This window comes from Lagopus leucura, unplaced genomic scaffold (assembly GCF_019238085.1).
Source record: "Lagopus leucura isolate 7727_CA_CO unplaced genomic scaffold, USGS_WTPT01 Super-Scaffold_100159, whole genome shotgun sequence".
NCBI lineage: Eukaryota > Metazoa > Chordata > Aves > Galliformes > Phasianidae > Lagopus > Lagopus leucura.
In genome coordinates this window covers 12,410,958-12,434,588 of record NW_024962335.1, presented here as the reverse complement: position 1 = coordinate 12,434,588, position 23,631 = coordinate 12,410,958, and the positions used below count along the sequence as shown (strand labels likewise).

Sequence of the window (23,631 nt, the reverse complement as noted above, 5' to 3'; positions counted from 1 at the left end):
TTGAAGTGCAAGGGCCTTTCTCTCATCATCTGTTGGATTACTACAAAGAATTGCATTGCTGCTATAAGCTTGTAATACAACCTCATTGCCTGCCCATAGGAAGACAGTTCACATAATTCATCTGTATTTCCAGATTAGATCAGTCAGTCAATCATAGAATGGCTTGGGTTGGAAAGGACCTCAAAGACCATCTAGTTCCAAGCCCCTTGCCATGGGCAGGGTTGCCAGCCTCTTGATTAGATTGCCCAGGACCCCATCCAATCTGGCCTTGAACACCTTCAGGGATGAGGCGTCCAGAAGTTCTCTGGGCAGCCTGTGCCACTGCTTCACCAACCTCTGAGTGATCTATTGACCTTATTGACCTATATTTGCAGGTTATTGATCAGTATTCCATTGAGTGTAGGTTACAGCTTTTATATTTTTCTGGTGAGAGATGGGGAACACCATGGGGACAGAGCTTTTCTTTTAGGGAGACCAGGCTCTGGGCAAGCTGATCTAGCTGTGGATGTGTCTAAAGGAGAGCACCAGGAAAGAAGGGAACAGACTCTTTCATAGGGTTTGTTGTGATAGGACAAGGCAAAATGGTTTCAAACTAAAATACAGGAGATTTAGGTTAGATATAAAGAAAAAGACTTTTACAGTGAGGGTGGTGAGGCACTGGAACAGGTTGCCCAGAGACATGGTGGATGTCCTGCCCCTGGAGACTTTCAAGACTAGGCTAGCCAGGTTGTAGGCAACATGATCTAGCTATGGATGTCTCCGTTCTTTGCAAGATACTTGGTCTAGATGACCTTTAAATATCCCTTCCAACTATAAGGATTCCAGAATTCTATGATTCTGTGATTCTATGTTTTGTCCTCTTGCTCAGTACAAAAAGTCACGCCCTGAGTGAGCTGAAAGCATAGAAAGGTGCAGGTGCTGCCAGAACTTCAGAGTCCCATAATGGATGCATTTTCTGGAACCTTTTGTTACAATGAATAGAGAAATCTTGGCTTGGAACTTACTCATGTCAGGTCCTGCTGTCCCCCAGTGCTTCTCCAAACACTGCTAACTGTCCAGTCAACACATCTCAAACCTGCCCACCTTGTAACATAAGCTTCTGTGACCCCTACACACTACCACACATGGGTTTTGAAGGAGGTGCATTGATAGTGGAAGCATTCATGCCCCTGTTATTTCTAAAAAGGGAGAGCTGACAGCTGTGTACTACATGGTAACCTGCTGATGTTGTTGAACTAGACTGTAACCAACAAGCCTGTTTCTCTCATTTCTTCTTTTTATGAAGACTGTGCTCAAAGGTGTTGTGTCAGATTATCCATCTCCTTGTACCTTGTGTTATTCTTTACCCTAGGGCTGTGTAAAATGCTGCCAATCAGATTTTTGGAAATCTTTATTCTTGCTTTGTGCTGATATAAGTAACAACATCAGGCATCTGGCCTTTGGCTTTATTATTTACCTTCCCTTTAAGTGCCTTGCACACAGATGGTGCTATAAAGTGATCACAGCCAACACCCCTGCTAGCTCATTATTAATTTGTTGTGAGATTTATAGCAATTACAGCTACATTCCCACTATGCATCTTCTTTGAGGGGTAAAAAAGGGTGCACATGGCTTAGGACCCCTGGGGGGATATCTGATGTCTGCCACAAAGCAGTGCCTTCCCTCCCTAATTCTGTGTGGCTGAGTCCCAACCCACTCTCTTACAGTCCAGCTCTCGCAGTTCCCACTACGGTGCCTGGGGCCGCAGTGGGGCCTGGGGGAGCCGTCGTTCCAGCTGGAACAGCCTGGCACGAGGACACAGCCTGAAGCACAAACCTCCCTCTGCTGAGCATGAGTCCCTCCTGTCTGGGGAGAGGCACAGGGCAGGAGATAGGGAGCTGGATGGAGCAGAGAGAGTGTTTCACCACCGCCGGACGCTCTCTCTGGACAACAAAGACTCCTGTGACCTACTAGAGTTGGCCTCCATCCCATCTGGCCACAGAGGGACCTGTAGGCCAGGGACAACAACAGGGGGCAGTGAACATCAAGACTGCAACGGCAAAATGCCCAGTATTGCGAAAGAGATCTTCCCAAAAATGAACAACCGCAAGGAACGGGGAGAGGATGATGAAGAGATAGACTACGTAAGTACTTGGTGTGGGGAACCTGGGGTTACAATGCAGTGCTGTGGGAAACCCCAACTCTGTCCTCAAGTTTCAGTCTCCCTGCCATATGGATTGGAGAGCTTGCAGAAGTGCTGTAAGTACAGGTGGAGGATGACATTGAATGTAGGTGGGTCCAGACAAGCCCACACTGCATTGTCAGGCTGCCCACAAGGCAGTCGTACAGATAGATGGTGGGAAGAGAGTAGAGATGATGCATAGGCATTTGAGGGCTGTTATTTCAGAGTACTGCAGCCAGTGGTTGTCACAGGTTAGAAAAGGTCAGGCTTTGTGAAAAGGAAGAGCTTTGCTTTGGAAATAGATGCATAAAAGACAAGGCAAGTGTGTTTTTCTGTGCCAGCCTGGGAGACCACCATACCCTATCTGTGAGCATATCAAAGGGTGGAAGACAGTGCATATGAAATTAAATCAACTCTGAGTCGAAGTGCCAGCAGAAGACTATTCTGTCCTTGCCTCTTATTCAGCTGAGGTATTGAGGAAACATCATACTCATGTAATAGAGCCAGTGTTTTGGGCAACATCCACCTGTAGATAGGAGACCAGCAGTTTTTTTTTTAATGATGCGAGGAGGAAATGTGAAGGTGAGAGGTGAACAGGACCTGGCAAAGAAGTACTACCTCCTCTATAGTGTCTTGTTGTTCTTTGGGTCCATTCCCTCATCCAGGTGCTAAAGAAAGGCAGGTAGCACACGTGGGGAGGAGCACCTGATAGTGGTACTTGGGGATCACATGAGAAAGTGAGAGTGCCTCTGTTAGGCAACGAGAAGTCAACCAGTGACACTTGCTTCTCCTGCATCCCTCCAGAGCCTGTGTTTTCGCATCCGGAAGATGATGGAAGTCTATAAGCCAGACTGGTGTGAGTTACGGGAAGACTGGTCCATATATCTCTTCTCTCCACAAAACAGGTTTGTGCAGTTTTTTCAGTAAAAGGGTTGAGAAGATGGGACAGATTTTGTTGCTGTGCCATTTGCTTTCCCTGAGCTGGACGTTAGATTGTAACTTTGAACTCAGCATCCGGGAATGTATTTCTTCTTCCTCGTCTCTCCTTCTACAGTCGAACAACATTTCTCTTCCTTGATTCTGCAGAGGAGAGGGAGGACGAGAATCCTAAATGCCTATTGTGCTTTTCCTTCCCTTCGGAACATCCTGTTTTTCTTTTGTGTAACTATAAATATTTATAGCAAAGTGAGGCAGGGAATACTGACATTAAACCAAAAAGGAGAAGGAATATATTATTAATGAGTCCATAACACAGATATTTTCTCCCTTGGTACCAGGACATCCTCTCCATTCCATTTTCAGTCCTACTGCCAACTTATCAGCAATATCACACCCTTTAGGGCAACATTAGAAATCTTTTTGCTGGAAAAGAAAAATAACAGCAGCAACAACAAACAAACACACATATAAAAACAAAACAAAAAAAACCCACACATATTTAGAGATATATTCTTCCCACTTAGAGGGTCTTCCCACCAGGAGAAAATGCCCACATACCCCAGCCAACAGCATTCTTACCAATGTGCCATCACCTCTTGAGGAGTAGGGAATTTTGTTACAGCCCATGGAGGAGAACTCTTTGCTCCATGTGATACCTGGATACTCTGTCTTTCAGAGCAGGCAGAGTTGTGTTCTCCATAACAGCCAAATTACCTGCCCCTCCCCAGCTTTCAAGATGTGGCCTCATTGTCCTAGTGTGAATCTGGAAGGGTTTGCTACACCAGAAACTCATTATCGAGCACTCAATTTTCCATGCTTCTAGCTTCTAACCTCTCTCTGCCCGAGGTACAGGTACCTACTGGAACTCTTTTGCAGGTTTCGCCTCCTGTGCCAAACCATCATTGCTCACAAACTCTTTGACTACGTTGTGTTGGCCTTCATCTTCCTGAATTGCATTACCATTGCACTGGAGAGACCACAGATTGAACACAGAAGCACGGTGAGCACTGTTTTCTCCCATCTACCTTTTAATACAATGTCTGACAGAGGTGTGTAGGCACTCCTGGTACTATAATGGCCTTTGGACATAACTTAGCATTAAACATAACTCCAATTCATCTATTCGTATGTCCATGCATTAGCTATTTACATCATATATTCTTCCTTGCAGGGTCTTATAATGTGTCAATCTCCTTTATAATAGAGTAATCCAAGTTTGCTCCCTTCTGGGGAGTGATGGAGTCCCATGGTTAAGAGATGGTTTGCCAAATGGTCAGGGATTGGGAAATAAAAGAAGTACCTTTCACGTGCAGTATGTCATCACGTATGCTGCTTTTGAGCTATTTTGGAGATGGCTCAGACTGGCGTGTCAAAAAGGAGACTGAGCAGACAAGTGACTTCTTTTGCATCTCTTCCTTAGTTGACCCCTCAACTCTGTGGCACTTACACACCCTTCAGCAGTCAGTCAGTGTTCAGCAGCTCTTTGGAAAGGAGTCCCAGGGCAGTGCAGTAGATCAGGACTGAGCAGCACGGCAGAGTGAGGCAGCAAGCACCTAGGAACCAGATTTGTATTTTGCATTGCAAATCCTATTCACAAGAGCTGTATGGCGTCCTGTGCCAGCTGTGGTGTGGGGTAGAGCTGAGGCTTGCGAGCCCAAAGCTGTCAGTGCTGACCTTTGCCAGGAGTGCTTCTTTTATTCTTCCAACCTTCAGACCCTTTACAGGAAAGAAAAAGATATCAAGTTCACCACAGGGGCCTCATGGAATAACAAGAAGTCAAGATACATTTAAAGCCATTCTCTCTCTCGTTTTTGTTTTTTTTTTTTCTAGGAGAGAATCTTTCTCACTGTGTCCAACTACATTTTCACAGCAATTTTTGTAGCTGAGATGACACTGAAGGTAAGTTAATGGAAATGAATGGCTCAGAGCCTCTCTCCCGTGTCAGGAATACCATGGCTCATGTTTGCTCGGCACTTTTCCAAAATCTCTCATTTTTTCGATGTCCCAGTCCTTCCCCCTGCTTTGGTAAAGGGGAGTTAAGTCCCCTCTGGTTGTGCATGGAGGAGATGCTTAACCTGAGCTTTAAAACCAAAGGGATCTAGGTGTCTGGGAGGAATAGCTAGACTCCAGCTATGGATTCTGTAATAATATCAAAAATCCATTCCCTTCCTCCTGGAGCAAGAGAGGGAGTAATTACAATGATATTAATGAATTGCCATTAGCTGAGATAATTATTCAATAGGTGTCACTGCAACAATAGAGAAATCTGGCCAATCCGCTTGTGGTGAGGAAAGAGACTAAATACTGGGGAAAGTAAGTCTCAAAACTATAAGTCTGACACAGAACTCCCTAAAATTCATTCCTAAACTACTGGTGTGATTTTTAGAGTGTTTCAGGAGCCAGAGTATGGGTTTTAGTTCCTGGTTCTAGCTCTTAAAACGAAATTAATCTCTGTACTGGGAGGTATGTGATATTGGAACATCCTCTACAGAGTTCTGTTGCTCAGGGATGCAAGAAGAGGTGAGAAGACACCATGGCAATCGTAGTGAAATGCTACTCCAGAGTTTGGCCTTGTTTTTTCTAGTGTTTGGTGCCACCACTTCGGACGTTTTCCTTCATAACCTTCCATTCAAAAGGAAAAGGTGATGAGACTGATTATAGGATTCAGAATGAGTCCTTGCTGCTCCATTAGGAGCAAGGAGGGGATAAGCATTCAACAGTCTTCCCCTCTTCTGTGGATGTCCTCTATCAAGCAACATGGAGGACCAACTTAGACCCCATCCTCTTCCTTCTCTTGCAGGTGGTCTCTCTAGGCCTGTATTTTGGGGATCAAGCTTATCTCCGCAGCAGCTGGAATGTCCTGGATGGCTTCTTGGTCTTCGTGTCTCTCATCGACATTGTGGTCTCGGTGGCTTCTGCTGGTGGTGCCAAAATCCTAGGGGTGCTGCGGGTCCTCCGGCTACTGCGCACCTTACGGCCACTCCGGTCAGAGTCCTACCACGTTCTGTTCTATTCCTCCTTCTTACTGGTCCCCCCAGGAAGGGTCCTGGATTCAGACCCCACTGTAATGGTCAAAGGGTGGTCTTTGACAATCCACAGACCTTAGTCGTATGGCTCTGACCATGGAGATATTTCATCAGACATCCAACCCATGGAATAAAAGAGGATTTGGAGCCCTGGTAGGAGTGTTTCCCCATGACAGGCCACTGCACAGGGAGAGCAGGGGCCCTCTGCTGCTGAAAATGCTCATCTGTGGCCAAACACTCCTGCTCTGTCTGTCTGTCACTCTTCCCTTTTCTTTCCTTCCAGAGTCATCAGCCGAGCCCCTGGCCTCAAGCTGGTGGTGGAGACACTCATTTCTTCCCTCAAGCCCATAGGAAACATTGTCCTCATCTGCTGCGCTTTCTTCATCATCTTTGGCATCCTGGGTGTACAGGTAGGATTCCTATTGCCCTCAAACAGCCCTGGTACTCCCATACCTACCATGGGCACCTGTACCCCCAGCTACAACAGGCACAGCAAACTGAACAGGAAGAGCAGGCAAGCTGGGAAACTTCTGCAGCTGCTCAGCCCCATGAGATGTCTCCCTCTGAAGTGTCCCCATGGCCTTTGGCAAGTGCTTCCAGCTCTTCAACGAGTGCAAACATTGCTGAATGTGCAAGACAGGAGTTAATGCTTGTGCATGCCTGGCAGGATCGGGTCAGGGTTTGGGTCAGTGTTACAGGAAGAGCCCAGAGCTGGCTCACTGGACACATCCATGCCACACAGCAAGGACAAGCAGCTCCATTCCTACTTGCAGGAACTCTGCCTCCAGCCAGCTCCATTCCTCCCCCTTGCTATCAACCCTAAGTCCACCCACATCCTCCTTTTATTTTTTTATTTAATTCTCTTTATTTTTGGTGAGAGGAGCGAGGGTGTGGGCGTTACTTACATCTCAGGGAATGCGCTATACTTAGTCTGCTCTTATGCATCTGTACAAATGCACAATCCAGTACCTTCCATATGGAGAAGGGAGCCCTGGGCAGAGAGATAGAGCAGTGCAGCTTTGCGAAAAAAAATAGTATCTGAGAAGCAGGGGATGTATTTTCTGGTTCTTTACCCACAGATGATTTTCTTTCCCATCAGCTTTCTTGGTAACTGGGAGACAGGGAGGGGTGATTGCTCTTAGTGGCTGAATAGAAGATTATTAGGCTAATGGCTTTAATTGGATCCCCAGAATACTGCCCTAACAGCTGTCAGATAGCAAGGACTTACAGTCACTTCTGCCTGGAGCAGTACAGTAAGATGAAAAGCCAGATGTGAATTTGCAGGATTGGCCCTGTCTCCTTACCAATGTATCAACCAGTGCTGTATAATGCACTGGTGTTCCCTCATACCTCTCCGTGAGGGAACCCTGCAGCCCACCTACTTCCTTGGGAGCTTCTGCACATCCCATGGTGAGCCCTGGAGGGAAAGGAACTGATGGAGTTGCTCCCCTTCCACAGCTCTTCAAGGGCAAGTTCTACCACTGCCTAGGGGTTGACATCAGGAACATCACCAACCGGTCTGACTGCATGGCCGCCAACTACAAGTGGGTGCACCACAAGTACAACTTCGACAACCTGGGACAGGTGAGTGTGCCTGCAGCCCACATCTCTGATGGGAACTCAGCTCTCCTCCTATATGTACCTCTCTGAGTGCCTGAAAAGCCTGATCTTAGGGCTAGGAAAAGCAGTTATTTGGTACGTGTATCCATGTAGAGCCTGTTGCTGGTGGTTTAGTAACAGGATGATGTGTACAGGTAGTGGGGAAAGAAAAGGGTGGCAGCAGAGAGCTTGATTTTATTGTTTAGCTCATGCTGTGAAGCAGATGTTCTTCATGACCTCTCCCCCCTGGATGATCTGGCTTCCTATCCCTTCCCTGTCCCCCTCTTCCTCACTGAAAGGAGCAGGTTTTGATATGTGCAGAGACACGGGCAGAAAGAGTACTTCAACACTGTGTGTGTTAGAGCGTAAAAACTCGCTTATTTTTCCCAGTCTGCCAGATGCACCTGCTCCACATCTGCTTTGCTTTTTTATTGCAGGCCCTGATGTCTCTCTTTGTTCTGGCTTCCAAGGATGGCTGGGTCAATATTATGTATAATGGACTAGATGCTGTGGCTGTTGACCAGCAGGTATGAATACATCCTTGCAAAAAGACCTTTTTCACTTCCTGCAGCTAGTAGCTAGTAAGGTAAGAGTGTACTCTAATATCCTGCTTTGTACACCTCCCTCTAGCCAGGTTCTCCTTTTAGGGCCCTTCTCAATCCCTCGCTCTTCCCATTGCAAGTAGTCCAGGCTGTGCCAAGTCCATGCAGTGAAGTGCAGCTGTGACTGTAATGGCCTCAAGTTGGATGTCAGGAAAAATTTCTTTTCATAAAGACCAGTGCTGCATTGGCACAGGCTGCCCAGGGAGGTGGTGGAGTCACCGTTCCTGGAGGTGTTCCAGAACCGTGTGGATGTGGCACTGAGAGACGTGGATTATAGTGGCCACAGGCATGGACTGATGGTTACACTAGATGATCTTTCCAACCTTAATGATTCTATGACCATGTAGTGAGTGTCTGTGGTAATTCTCACCCCTCTAACCAGTCTGGATCACATGGCAGGTCTTTATAACAACAGAGCAATAATGCCATATGCGTTTCTGAGCATGCTGGCTCCCTTCTGGCCCACAGATGGTTGCTTTAATACCCCATAAGAAGAGACTGTTGGGCTGCTGCCTGCTATAACACCATTCCTCTATTGCTAAGGCTATGACCTTGATAGTGCTGGTTTAGGCACCTGCCCTTGGCTGCACAGCCATGGGCCTGAACCTTGGATTTGATGCTCTATTTACTTCTGAAATTCTGCACAAAATGCACTACTGTCCATAGTTCTTGCTCTTCCCATCCCACTCCTCTCATTTTCATAATCCCACCCCACCTTCTCAGCAGCCAGTCATCATGGCGGTACCCATCCCTATCATTTCTGTACCAGCACCCATCTGATCACAGCCTTTCTGTTCTCCTCCAGCCGGTGACCAACAACAACCCCTGGATGCTCCTCTACTTCATCTCCTTCCTCCTCATTGTCAGCTTCTTCGTGCTCAACATGTTTGTGGGGGTAGTGGTGGAGAACTTCCACAAGTGCCGACAGCACCAGGAGGCTGAGGAGGCCCGCCGGCGAGAGGAGAAGCGCCTGCGGCGACTGGAGAAGAAGCGAAGGAGTAAGGCACAGCCTAAGTGTTTGGTTGGTTCGTAGGCCAAGGTTTTCTGAGAAAAACCTTCTCCTCTTCTTTTTCTTTCTTGATGGGCCGGTCTCTAAAATGCATCGCTTTTGGCCGTGCTCTGAGCCTTCCTCCCTGCGTCACTGCCACCCGGCTATGCACCACACCAGTGGTCTGGGGAAGAGGGGGTGGCTGATGAAGTCTGTTGGGAGGCTATGGTGCTGGGGAAGCCATGAGGTTTTAGCATCCAGCCCCCGGGGAAATAAGGTGCACCAAAAATATACCTGTGTACATGTTGGTATGCACAGTCAGCACAGGACACACATAGTTCAGTAGACCTCCTGGGCTTCATGCAACCTCAACTAGTGTTAGAGAGAAGACTGAAGTTATACTTTGTGTTTAAACCAAAATTTCAAGAAAAGAGAGAGGAAAAGAAAAGAGGAAGACACTTGTGTTTTGTTCCTAGCTCTTTCTGTTAGTGTTGCAGTGTCACTTCTTGGGGTCCCAGGCTCTCTAAAGTGAAGTAAGCCCTCTCCCTGGTTTATCTGTTCTCTTCTGTATTACTTCTAAACAAAAATTGCAAAAGCATACTTGCCCCTAGATATCTTCCCTACTACCCCAGACTGATGGTTTTCTTCCATTCACTGCCCATAGGCATGCTTTCCCTTCCTCTGCTCCAGTTTTACCTCTCTCTTGTGACACCCTGGGGCCTCTCCTGGAACCATCTGCTCCCTTTTATCATTTATGATCTTAATTTGTTGAGGCATGAAATGCTGATTTAGCACCATTCCCACAAAACATAGACTGACAGATTTCAAGCATTGATTTTCTTTTCTTTATTCCATTTATTTTTCTCCCCCCTTCTACTTTCCTCTTTTTTTTGTGATTCATTTTTCTCTTATGCCCTCTTTTACCTATGCTTTTCTGTCCTTTCTCTCTCCCGCCTTCATTCCCTTGACTTTAACATTTATCACCCCTTTTATGCCTGCTTCTTCCTCAGTGTTTCTTACCCATCTCTCTCTTTCTTCCAATTTCCTCCTAACTCTCCCCATCTCCCTCTTTCCACTGAAGAGGCGCAGCGTTTGCCGTACTATGCTACCTACTGCCCCATACGCCTCCTAATCCATTCGGTCTGCACAAGCCACTATCTGGACATCTTCATCACTTTCATCATCTGCCTCAACGTGGTCACCATGTCCTTGGAGCACTACAACCAACCTGTGGTGAGTGAGATCGTGGAGAGTAATTATGCTCTTTTGCTACAGCTCTCTAATGCTCACTGTCTACCAGAAGAGGTAGGATGCTTGTGTCTAAAAATACTGTTGATGTGTTGCAAGAGTTAATATAGTAGGCAGAGATATGTGAGGAATTTGGTATGTGCTTAGAAAGGCAGCCCCCACTTAGAGATCTGTAATCACCTGAAATGAAGAGAGATTAGGTATATAAGCAAGAGAAGGGTCCCTAGAAAGCTTTGTATAATTAGGTCTCTGTGCTTTACATTATTCATGAGATAAGTGGGTCACCCAAATTTAGCTGCCTAGTCTACTTGGTATGTTTTCCTGGACCCTAACAAGAGGTGTGGTGGAAGCAGCAGTGCCCTTGGGAGCTTCAGGCTTTGCATCAGATTTCAAAATGAAATTCCAGTTCTCCTGCCATATGATCTGAGATGCGAGGACTGGATTGGCTGGTTGTGTGGTCACCCAGCCACCTCTTTCCTGTAAGAGGAGCTGAAGGGGTAAAGCCTCTGAAAAGAGCCTCTCTCAGCTTCAGGGGTCTGATTCCCGGCAAAGGACATGGTGAGCTAAAGGAGTTTTTGACTTTGGCTGGAGAAGACCAGGAACCACTGAGTGTTGTTGGCAAAGCTCTAGATGCTTCTGATAAAATAAAAGCATTCTGCTTATATCAGAGATGCTTTTTGCCTTTATATGTAGACAAAGCATTCATTATGATATTTGCCCAATGGCATTTCAGTTTTCTTTTGAGGAGACTCGTAGTTTAGATGACACTTCTGAACAAATGCTGTCTAAGGTAGGTCAGGAACTGAATCTGTCTGTTATCATTCAGACATGTTGCCTAGTTCCTCTGTTTCTTGCCCACCTTTTGTCTCGCTCCTAGTGGTGCCCAGTTTTGCTTTGCAGGAGCTTCCAGCCCTTATCTGTTTCCACCCTTGTGTCAGACCTTTGCTTGTGTCAGAACAAGTCACTGGACCTTTCTTACTCCTCAGCTCCTTCCCCTGTAACACAGTCAGGCTCTGCTTATAAACCCTGTCCAACTGCTTCAAACCATTCCAGTACGAGGTGCCACCAGTGCTGCCCATTGGTCACACCAGTCCCTGGTGGCGGAGAAACTCACAGCTGAGAGATGACTCGTGTCTGTCCCAGAACAAGGCATGCAGGAGTTTTCCCCCATTAGAGATGGCATTTATACATGACTGAAGCAACAACCTTCCTGCCTCGCTCCTTGCCCATAGCTAGGCCAATGCCATTAATGTGGTGGCATCCAGATGACGTGGGCTATTGACTGAAGAGGAGGCTGATGAAACCTCAGTGGAATCTCCTTGCAATAGCCACCTTCTTCCCATTATGCTGAGAAGTGTAGGAGGAAGAAGCAATAACTGATCCCCAGAACAACATGGGGTGGAAGGGCTTGCTGATGGTTGCCTTCAGTAGGAGACCTCCATGTTCAAGTATAGGGAGCATGGGGCATCTTCCCCATCCTGTAACGAATCACTGGCACTCAAGAGAGACCCCACAGGTTATGAACTTATTGTTGCTTTTGCCTCAATTCTTCCACTCTTTCTTTCTGCTGACAGTCCCTGGAGACCGCTCTTAAATACTGTAACTACCTGTTCACCACTGTGTTTGTGTTGGAGGCAGTTCTCAAGCTGGTGGCCTTCGGTCTACGTCGGTTCTTCAAGGACAGGTGAGCAAAGGGTTGTGTAAAATATTTCTGTGGGACAGCTGGGCATTGGGAGGAGACCTCAAGGATGAATCCCTATCTGGAATATAGTAGCAGTCCCAACTATCTCCTAGTTCTGCACAGGAGAACTGCAGTGCCTGGGCAACAATAAGGTTTGTCCAAGAACTGCCTCTGTGTTGGCATCTGCTAGTTAGGCTAGAAAGCAAAGTAGGTGGGCTTAGAAACAGCCAGTTTTTTCCTGCCCTTGAGGCAAACTGGGAACATGCTGAAGCAGAACGTATATAATGAAGCTGATATGAGGTAGTGAGGCCATAAAAAGCTGAGCCCATTAGTCAAAGCATAGCACCATAGTAACACAGCTCCATGCTTTCAGATCAGGCTGGTTTGCCTCTGGCTGCTCAGGCTGTGTGCAGAGTGAATCTGTTTGTCTGCAAAAGCCCATACAGACTGACTCAGAGTGGGGCCTTGGATTTATACGTTTAGGATAAAGTGAAAACAATTCACATTATTTGTCAGGGAAGTGGAAAACCTCTGTCTTCCTGTATTCTCTTTGATTTTTTCTTCTTAAGGTGGAACCAGCTAGATCTGGCCATTGTGCTGCTGTCTGTCATGGGCATTACATTGGAAGAGATTGAAATCAATGCGGCTCTCCCAATTAACCCCACTATCATCAGGATCATGAGAGTGCTGCGCATCGCCCGTGGTGAGAGAGGCACAGGCAGGAGGCAGGGATGGAGGTGGCCATGGGGTGGGACCCAGAGCAGTGACTCACTGAGCAGTGGCTGTAGAGGCACACACTCCTGCTGTCCTCAGCCCTGGAAGCAGAGAATAGAAAGGAGTAATTGTGATACACATTGCTTGGAGAAAGAGGAATCTTGGCCAGAATGTGTCTGGGTAAAGCAGAAGCCTGATAGGCATGGGTGGCAGAAATAGTGTGTTTAGGAAGGAGTAGATAGACTGGAGGAGAAGGAACTGGGAATGTAAATTGCAAAGATGTGGGAATGTGGGGACAAGGGGTACATTTCAATTTTTCAAGGGCGAAGGAAATCAAGGCTTCTGTCTTGTTCTACTGCCATTAGTAGGTATGCAAAAGGATGAATCTTCTGAGCTGAGTTTGAGTAACATTTCTCATGTGTTTCTTGTGGCAGTCCTGAAGCTGTTGAAGATGGCCACTGGAATGCGAGCACTGCTGGATACAGTCGTTCAAGCCTTACCACAGGTAAAACCCACAAGCTTCCCCCAAGACTCTCTTTCTGCACCTTTTTTTTCTTTCCCAAACGGTCAATTCTCTTGGTTTCTCAAAGGTGATGCCCTTTAGTGGGCAATATTGGTGATAGGTGGACAGTTGGACTAGATGAACTTAGAGGTCTTTTTCAACCTAGGTGATTCTGTGATTCTGGGTTTACTGTGATGTACATGTACCTGCCTGAAAGGGATGCCCAAGTTTTAGTGTTAAGTCATGGGAATACAGCTTACCTCACATCCCAGTTTGCCAGTGGGTGAATGAAATAAATCTTGATCCAGGGTAAGGGCAGGATTCTTCCCACCATGTCTAGCTAGTGTCTGTCCCCAGCTAGTTTGTTGCTAGTCCCCAGCTCTTCTCTCCCTTCTCCAAAAGAAAGGGAGAGCAACTGGCAGCCATTTCAGGAGGAACACAGGTCTCTGTCCTTCTCACCCTTCCCTGCATGTTCCCCCTATTCCCTTCTCTCTCTCACGTGCATTCCCGTCACTGTTTTTCTTAGCCAGTGCCTCCCCGTTCCTGCTTTCTTTTCTTCCTTTCTCCTCCTGGATCCCTTCACAATTCTGAGCCTCTCATGTATGAGAAGCAGTGACGCGCTCTGTTGTGGCTCACGCAGCCGGTGGTTAAGTGTCTACCACAAGACAGCTAGACAGAAGGATTCCATGAGCTGTGAGCAGCAGCTGTTCCTGAATGAGATGCTGACTTTACATAGGCATCGAGCCTACTGAGAGGATCCTTTGTGACGGAGAAGTGACCTGGGAGACTATTCCCTTTCCTTGGGGATCCTTGAGAGAGAATTGTTAAGCAAGCAGTAATGGTACCAAATTTCCCTACTGATCACACATCAGATATTTCCCTGGCAGGCCCTGAGCAGGCAGCTATCTTGCATGATATCAAAATGTACGGGGGTTTGTCAGTTGCTTTATCAGCTAATGTGCCAGTCTCCATGAGTGGCAAGGAGCTGAGAATCAATCTGAAAACAGCATGAGTAGTTACACAAGGAGTTTACCTCTGATGTTAGTGGCAGACAGTGATGTCAATCTGAATTAGAGGAAACCCATAGTATGAAAGCCAGGGGAAATTCTGTGATCTTTCCTGAATCCTGAGCACTGTCTGATTTCCAATCTTTTTTATTTTACAGTAATAATTTGTATTTTTGTATAATGTTAATGATATAAGTCACATCCAGGCTATATAACAGCATCCCTTGTCATCCAGGGTAGTTTGGAACTGAGATACATTGAACAATGTTAAAATTGAAGTGTTCTTGTTGGAGGCAGCTTGGTGCCCCTAAAGTTTATTAGTTCTGTCTACGCTGCCCTAGACTGGCTCAGTGCAGTTCCTCTTCTCCAGTCCAGGAGCCACAACTACTGTTTAGCTCTGGCAAGGATCTGAAATAGAGCAGGTCTCCAGATCCAAAGAAGAATCATAGAACCATTAAGGCTGGAAAGAATCACAGAATCATAGAATGTTTTGGGTTGGAAGGGACCACAAAGATCACCTAGTCCAACCATCAACTCATCCCTGTGACCACTCTAGACAATGTCACTCATGTGACATCTCCCCTTGTCTTGAATACCTCCGGGGGTGGTGACTTCACCACCTCCCTGGGCAGCCCATACTACTGCAGCACCACTCTGTCAGGGAAGAAAAAATTTCCCAATATCCAACATCTGCAGATGTGGTGTGTTTGCTCCGCTCAGATAAATACACACAGATAGTATGAGCTGGCTGAAGTGTGTTCAGCCCTCAGTAAAAGGACTCTGTGGTATATTTGTAGTTAAATGGTGGGACTCAACTTCTACCCTTAAAATATGGTGAATAAACAGGAGAGGGGGAAATGATAGAATCATTGGAGTTGGAAGGGACCCTTAAAGGTCATCCAGTCCAACTCCCATGGGGCTGTTCATATCCCATGGAAATGTTTGTATCCATGTCACGCAGAGAAGCAGAGTCATCAGACATTGAAGGGTTTTGCTCAGGATGGCAAAGACTGCAGCCGGGACCTCAGTTCAAACCCTGCTCTGAGCCACAAACCACAAGGATATTCTTCCACGCTTTACAGATTCTTGCTTTTCTGCCTCACAGTCACCTCCAGACCCTTTGCTAATCAAGATGATCTGTCTTTTGGAGGTCATTAATATCTGCTGTGACCTCCTTCACAAACATATGTCTGAAGGTCTGGCTCTAGGTGTTCCCTGGAAGGTAAAAGTGAAAAGTGCTACCTAGTATCAAGCCTATGACCAATACAGTTCCTATTGACTGGCTTTTGCTTCCTTCTGTAATGGCTTGCTTTCACTTAATTAAGTTATATAACCAATAGATCAAAAATCACTCCATAGTTAAACCTGTGTCAAAATCTGCACACAAAGCAGGGCTAAAATCCCCCACTTTCACTGTTAAAAATTGTATTTTGTCTCCATATTTTACACACTGAGTCTTCAGGGGACAATTGAATTATCTGTAATATTATTCTCCAAGATTTATTGGCTTTGCCAAGAGAAGCAGTTTAAAATAAGCTGTTCTTTCCCTTGTGCTTTTTCCTCATCTCAGCCTTTCTCTTTGTGTTCCTAAAGCACAGACTCACACCGGGGATTTTGGCTTGCTAATGGCATATAAGGCATCTCCAGTTGTCCTGTTCCAATTCTCTTCCTTTCTCTGTTATACTGCAACAATTCTTAATACTGAATAGAGCTTTAATTTTGGAGCCCCTTGGAAATTTAGTCCTTAGCTAAATTTTATTAGCCTCCTTTCTTTTAATGCCCTATAGACACAGACACAAAGGTGTGTGTTCAGAGCATTTACTATGGTGTCCAATTTAGTCATCAGAAATAATTCCTTCCACCGCATGTGTAGGGAGCCAGAATCTGGCAGCCCAGAGGAGTGGGTGTGCTGAATCATTCATTTCTTGCCTGAATTTGGATTTCACAGCAGTTGCAGTGACTAAATTAGGTTCCTGAAGTAGATAATCCTAATAAAGGCCCAGCTACCACATGCACTCACAAGCATTCGGGTCAGATACTACTCAGGTTTCGAAAAACACTGAATATCAGGTCCTTAATTCCCCACCTCCCTTTGCCCCACCAGTGGTGTGCTAATTGTTACTAGCATTTTCAGCCTGCCACTTTTAAAACTGCTTTCCACATATAATTCATGTACCACACATGCTGGGATGCAGGAGATTCAGAGGCAGAGCGGTGATTTGGGAAAGTGAGGATGTGGGGGCAGCGCACACATTGTTGGTGCTACTTCTGTGTACCATGGAGCAGCAATCCTCCCATTGTGGAGTTTATAAAACATAAATGCTGGAAGCCCAGAAATCAGGCTTTGCCCCATTTTTCACAGGATACAGAAAAAGCGGTGCTCTTCACTCTTTTGTAGTCTCTTCTCTTCTCTCCACACAATTTAAAAGAGGCTTTTTATCCATCTTCCTTCCCATCTCCGTCCCCAAGCCCTGCTCAGCCCTCCACATATGGAGGGTTGTATCTGTGTCCCCATCTCTCTGGAGCTCTGCTTTAATCATAACTTTGGGAAATTTAGGCAGCTTGATGGGGCATGTAGCACTGCAGCTCATCTGTGTGCTGTAATCCATGGTTTTACTCTCACTTAGTCAAAATGGGTTCATTTCTCTGAGCTCCTGCTCTAATATGCCTGCATTCACCTGACCAGCAGTTGTACACTTTAGTCAGTACTGGCTAGAAACAGCATCCTTTGTATGTGCTGGCAGCTGTTGTTCCATGGATGGCATAGTCACTGGTAGTCGCTGGTGATTTCCAAGGTTACTGAGCAATTGTTTTGTTGCATTTGTACCCTGAGAATTTGTTGCTCTACTCTCCTGGCTTTGGAGTACAGAAACTAGTGTGCGTACGATTCACGCTTGCCTGTTCAGATGAGGTAGGCTGACTGTGCTGTTTGCTTTCAGGTGGGGAACCTTGGACTGCTTTTCATGCTCCTCTTTTTCATCTATGCTGCTCTAGGAGTGGAGCTCTTTGGAAAACTGGGTAAGTCTGAAGCAGCCTGTGCTCTGGTGTGAACTACAGATCTGCTGGGAGTTTTTTCAAGCTCAGTACTCGTTCAATAAAGGGACTGAATTATTCATTGTCCTTCATTCTCCTTTTTGTGAATTTGACATAAGCAGAATTTCTTTCTAAAATGTGATTGTTCTAACAGCTTAAAAGAACAAAAGTAGTTTCTAGTATTTCTTTCATTCTTAAACCTTCAGTTTTTCTTCACTGTATTCTTTGGTAATGCTCTAAGGCTACAAAAGAAGTCAGGTAAAGCTTACTCATGTCTCTTGCCGTGAAATATTGATCATGGAGAAAGGCAACACAGTGACGTGTTGGGAAAGTCATCCAGAGCAACCCAGAGTTACACCACCAGTAGTGATTTTTTGCAATGCTGTCCAGCAGTCAAGTGTTGTTGGGCAACAGCCCACTGTTTGGCATGGTGCTGAGGCCATTAACTTGGGCCTCCAGGTTGTGAGGAGCCTGAAGTCCCCTTCCCCAGCTCCTGCTGTTGATCTCAGAGCATGTGGTGTGTCCCCCATTAATAGCTGTGATCCCCGTTCTTACAGTATGCAATGATGAGAACCCCTGCGAGGGCATGAGCCGTCATGCTACCTTTGAGAACTTTGGGATGGCCTTCCTCACACTCTTCCAGGTGTCCACGGGAGACAACTGGAACGGAATCATGAAGGTAACTGGGTCTTAGGGGTCGTGTGAGAAATTCTGACCAGAGCTCAGATCAGCTGTGCTTGGTGCTTTGGTTGGAAAGGGAGAGGAGCATAGGAACTGAGTTGCCAGACAGAAGGAAAGTTCTTTGCAAATATATGGTACATTTGAGTGTGATGTGAGCAGGCAGGACTGCACAGCATCAGTTCACATACCTGGGGCCGCAGTGGCAGAAAAATGCAATGGTCTGAAGATTTAATTCTGTAGACCTTTGGGCATACTTGCTCTGAAGCAGAGAGCACAAGCTGCATCCCATGATCAGATAATGTCCTTGATTCTTTGAGGACTTCATGATTCTAGAGGCTGTGGAGTGATAGAACCATTGCTCTGTTCTTTCCAGTGGCATTGGTGTTTTTTGACAGAAAGATCAGCCAAGCTTGCATTCTTACTTTAGTCCTTCCTTCCTTTCATCATTCCCTCTCAAAACCAACTTCCTCTCAAGGATACCTTACGCGACTGCAGCCACGATGACCGGAGCTGCCTCAGCAACCTGCAGTTCATCTCCCCACTGTACTTTGTCAGCTTTGTGCTCACAGCCCAGTTTGTCCTCATCAATGTGGTAGTAGCTGTTCTCATGAAACATCTGGATGACAGCAACAAGGAAGCCCAGGAGGATGCAGAAATGGATGCTGAGATTGAGCTGGAATTTGCGCATGGACTGTGCTCCCGCAAGTCAGGCTCCTCCAAATCAAGGCAGGGAAAAGGAGCAGGAACAGGAAGCGGTGGTGGGAGAACAGAGCCTGAAGGACGTATGTGCACGAGATGCTACTCTCCTGCCCAGGTGGGTACACCTTTGAGCTTACCAACCAGACTGCAACAAGCGGCTGTGGGGAGAAGCCAGGGGGCCTAGATGATTGAGGGCTTAGCAGTAGCAGGCAGACTCTTCCACTTCAGGGTGAGAGGCTTGATTTTAGCAGTAGACTTTTGAGTTGGTAGCATTGTGAAGAGGCAAGGATGTAGTAGCAGCAGGTCCTGTAGCACTGCTCGGCAGCTTACTGGCATCATAAGCGTAGGATCCTGAGGGTCAGCAGAGGAGGGATGGAGCAGATTAGCTGAAGCTGTATTAGGAGCAAATTTGAGAGGGAAGCTCAGGAGAAAAGAGAAGGGGAAATAGCAGATGGAGTGAAGCACATCAGCAGAGCTGGAATGGAGGTGTGAGCAGTGCTGGGCTGTACCGTGCTGACAGTGAGTGAAGGCAGTCTATCCTTCTTTTTGCATTGGATTTTGGCACCTTTACACACCCTAAGGAGCAAATGCTCCCCCTGTGACCCTGTGCAGGTACCCGCAGAACAAGATACTGCTTCAGATGAGTCAGGGTGGAGAATCCAGCCCCAAATTCACAAGGAACTTTGAAACAAAAGCTCGGCATTCTTAAAATGATTTCTCCCATCCTCCCCCCCTTCTTGTCCCCTAGGAGAACTTATGGCTGGACAGTGTCTCTTTAATTATTAAGGACTCCTTCGACGGGGAGTTAATGATCATCGATAACCTATCGGGCTCCGTCTTCCATCATTACTCCTCGCCGGCCATGTGCGAGAAGTGTAACCATGACAAGCAAGAGGTAACCTGCGTACGAGGATGCGTGAGGGGACTCTTTCCCCAAGACCTGCACATCCACATTCACATGCCCGCAGGATATCCAGTGTGTGCTCCTGGCTGTAGTTTGTGTAGGCAGAGGGCTTGGCCTGTGTTTGTCATCTATCATGTGCCGCTGAGACTGCCTTTGGTATGAGCCTGCCCTCCTTAGCCATGGGGTATGTTTGAGGTGGTAGAAATCTGAGATGTGCCATGGTGTAGGTCAGGAGGGACTGACTGAGATGTAGGTGAAGACAACATTGTGTTCAGTTCTGCAAGAAGAGCAGAGGCTGGAGCTCACCGTGTAGAAAGAACTGGAAGGTTCACACCCCGGTACTAGCACTTGGAGACAACTCTGGAAGATTCTAGCATGTTGCATCTTCATTTGAAGCATATGTTTGCTTATTCCCCGTTGAGGAGAGTGAGCTAAGCACATGCTTACATGCTTTATTGAGTAGAGTTACTGTCTGTGAGCCAGGATTGGTTTGTGATTAAAACTGGTTAATGAGTTTGATATATAAAAAAAAAAACTAAACAAAAATGAGCCCACTGAGAAAGTTTTAGATCCTCTTTTCTGGTGTAGAACCTGTTAGTTGACAAATGGGTTGCTGCTAAGAGCAGGACTGTAGATGCTTTGGAGAACCACTTCATAAGCAATTTGTCTTTTCATGTTATAAAACTTCAGAGCAAAGTAGCCTGGGAGATGTTAGGTGAGATATATAATTATTTTTTTCTCTGAAATCAGTTTGTTATATTTAAGTATTATGGTCATGATTAGTCTCATATCAGTAGCTGTTCTCATCTGTCAGTATATCACTACATCAACAGCAGTCTACACCATCTCCTTCCCCATAACTAACTTGATGCATTGCTCTTGCTTGTAAGGAAACCAGGAAAGTTCAGAAGAGAGCTCTTACTGGTAGATATCCACGTTTGAAGATAGTAATATTTCATTTGGCTTTGGACCCCTAGTTCTGATGTTTTACATTTTTTCAGTCTTTCAGCTATCTACTTATCCCAGTAGCTTCCATTTGCAGGTATCAAAATGAAAAAATAGCTGTAGTTTCCCAGTACTGCAACACTTTACCCATGGACACTGCATTAATACTGTCAAATAACTGTTTTCAAATCATTCCGCTTTCCAGTGCTTTATATAAGTCCTTATATTCAGCAGTTGATGCTCAGCCTTCTCAGAAAAATAAGTCTTCTAAAGGTATTCCAGAATGATTGCCCTCAAATCAAGTCCTTTGCAGCCAGTTTGCTGCATTTGAAAATCTTCCAGATAGTCTTCAGTATTCCTGCTTGGGAATTAAGGCAACATCAATTTTCTTACCATCCCAGCAAGGAAACTGGATGGCAAAATCTCCAAATGCAACCCACAGCAAAGAGTTTAACAGAAAAATCATTACCAAATAATTATTCTTAGTTCAAATTTTCTAATGGTTATTACAGAGCCATAAATTGATTTTCTAAATTGATATTTCACTGTATCTAAAATGTGGAATTGAAATGAAATTATCTATATCCATAGGAATAATGTCAGTAGTGAAGAGTGGTTATTTTATTTCTCATTATATGAATCAAAGTGAAAGGTGAGGATTTTAAGTCATAGGTTGATCGTGATCTTCTCTTTGTATTTCATACTGGAAAACCAGTGAGGAAATTCCAACAGAAAATCACAGCTAGACTTGATCACAGCACTAACATCAGCAATACATAGTCATTAATTAATCAGAGGATACTCAGGTGCATCAACATAAGCAGAGTTGTGCATTAGTACCAGTTGTACACTGCCAGAAGGTACACTGTGCACATGGAATTGTACTGTTTTTATGTTGTCTTTTTCAGTACATGTTTTTTAACAATACAGGATGTTGGCTGCTCACCAAATCACCTTAGCTTCGCCTTTGTGAAAGTGATCACATTATCAGTAGAAAGGTTTTTTTTTTTTTCCATTTCATTTGTAGTTTAATCCGAGAAGATGCTGAGCAGAGTGGATGAATACAACACTTAAACATATGTTCAAGATTTTAATATGTGTTAAGCTTTGTACTGTGTGGAGTACAAAGTGCTCAGTGTCTTTCTGAGTTAAACTGCTGGCCTCTTATTTTCAGACCAATTATTTGGACTGTTAAGGATTTTCCTAATCGTGGCTCTGTTTAAAAGATAGCTTATACCTGCAATGAGTTATTTTCTAAGGGATATGTGCGCGTGGTTCAGTGCCTGTGGTTGGTGTCCCAGGCAATTCATGTTCTACTGAACATCCCATTAGCTCTGCACTGCCGTTTGTTTCACTTTTTTTTTCTTTTCTCTTCATCTTTAGTTCAGAGTATTTTTCAATATTCTCCAGGAATGGAAGCTACAAGAACATAACAGAATATGACTAACCTCTTCTTCTGTCATTTCTGTCCTTTCACTTTCGGGCTGGTTGACAGTTAGATGTGTGTATCAGTGGCTGATGGCGTATTTAGCCAGTGAGCAGCAGTGAACAGTGTTCCCACACACACAGTCGATCTGCTCATGACTCTGTTGATTGTGCTTTTTGTGTAGATCCCAATGTGGACAGAAATTGTGAGCAAGCAGTGCAGTGAAGAATAGCCAAATTCTGGCTTTTGTTGAAACCCTTTTTTATGGATGGAGAAGGGAGTCACAGATGTCACATTTCAAATTCGCATTTCTACAAGCTGTAAGGCTGTTCTGCTGTAACAAGCACTTGTGCAAGTAATGGATGAGTATGCACCTTAAATGGGACTGGATGAAGGTGGTGTTTCTGTACACAATTAATCGCTGACTGGTGGCTGTGTAGTGTGCTTGATATAACATCCTTGTGAGTTCTCTGGTGTGTGTATGCACCTCAAGCATCAAGCATTGGTTACTTTGAGCTCTCTGCATGGTTGAGTGACACCACGTTCGACAGTCAGAATAATATCCCAAATGTGGATGCTGTTTGTGCCCTTTATTTAAATCCAGCTCAGTTTTTCCCTTCTGTTTATTCCAACTGCCTTATCCAACGATGGAGACTCTTCCAGTCTCTGGCATTGGCACAAGCCATTAAACTCCCAGCTCAAAGGAGTCATGTCTACAAATATTCCACCTGCTCTTACGGCATAGAAGCTGTACCCAGTTCTTGCAAACAAAAACACAGGGAAGGACAATATTACTGCCCAGAAAGAAAGCTCTCTTGACTGAGACAACCTGGAATATAGCTGTTCAGTCAGGTGCTGGTGGTGGGAACTGATAGGACTCCAGAGACCAGCTACAGAAAGTCAGAGAATCATTAAGGTTGGAAAAGACCACTAAAATAATCTAGTAAGTTGAGCACAGGATGAATAGAGCAGCTACTTAGGCTACTAGAAAAAGGAGAATTGTAAGACAAGGTCTGGCAGAGGGGAATTGTAAGCTTGCAGGAAAGGTGGGAGCAGGGTGTGTGTGCTGTGACACAGGCCAAATGATGGAGAAAGCTCAGGCACAGGGCTAGAGCAAAGATGAGTTTCATGGATGAGAAAGATACAGTAGTCAGACTTGGTTTCAGAAATCAAGAGAGCAATAGTACAGGGTGGGCTGGCGGGGTTAATTTAGGGATGGAGAACAGGAGGGAGGGTGATGTTAGCTGAGTAGGTTAGAGATGAAATAGAAGATGCAGGGAAGCTGGAGGGAGGTGGGATTTCAGTGATGAAGGTAAGAGAATACAAAAAGCATGATATTGGCATGGACTGCAAGAGGCATGACTATCCCTGGAATGAAAGCATCTTTGTGTTGAAGAGGGCTGTCCTTGGCACCTTCAGAGACGGGTCTATTCCTTATCTCTCTATAGAGCAGACTGCCTTGTCACCAACCTGAGG

General features: G+C 45.6%; 1 protein-coding gene across 1 annotated transcript in view; it reads left to right on the top strand.

Moving 5' to 3' along the window:
- CACNA1I (calcium voltage-gated channel subunit alpha1 I) overlaps positions 1-23,631 on the top strand; it is a 148,725-nt gene that overhangs the window by 120,556 nt on the left and 4,538 nt on the right. The window contains exons 16-32 of the mRNA XM_042889750.1: positions 1,707-2,123; positions 2,966-3,066; positions 3,977-4,100; positions 4,931-4,999; positions 5,901-6,085; positions 6,410-6,536; positions 7,585-7,710; positions 8,163-8,252; positions 9,133-9,352; positions 10,397-10,548; positions 12,138-12,247; positions 12,814-12,947; positions 13,393-13,463; positions 17,407-17,485; positions 18,058-18,179; positions 18,657-18,995; positions 19,629-19,775. Of these exons, the coding sequence (XP_042745684.1) occupies positions 1,707-2,123; positions 2,966-3,066; positions 3,977-4,100; positions 4,931-4,999; positions 5,901-6,085; positions 6,410-6,536; positions 7,585-7,710; positions 8,163-8,252; positions 9,133-9,352; positions 10,397-10,548; positions 12,138-12,247; positions 12,814-12,947; positions 13,393-13,463; positions 17,407-17,485; positions 18,058-18,179; positions 18,657-18,995; positions 19,629-19,775 (2,613 nt within the window). The remainder of the gene's footprint in view (positions 1-1,706; positions 2,124-2,965; positions 3,067-3,976; positions 4,101-4,930; positions 5,000-5,900; positions 6,086-6,409; positions 6,537-7,584; positions 7,711-8,162; positions 8,253-9,132; positions 9,353-10,396; positions 10,549-12,137; positions 12,248-12,813; positions 12,948-13,392; positions 13,464-17,406; positions 17,486-18,057; positions 18,180-18,656; positions 18,996-19,628; positions 19,776-23,631) is intronic.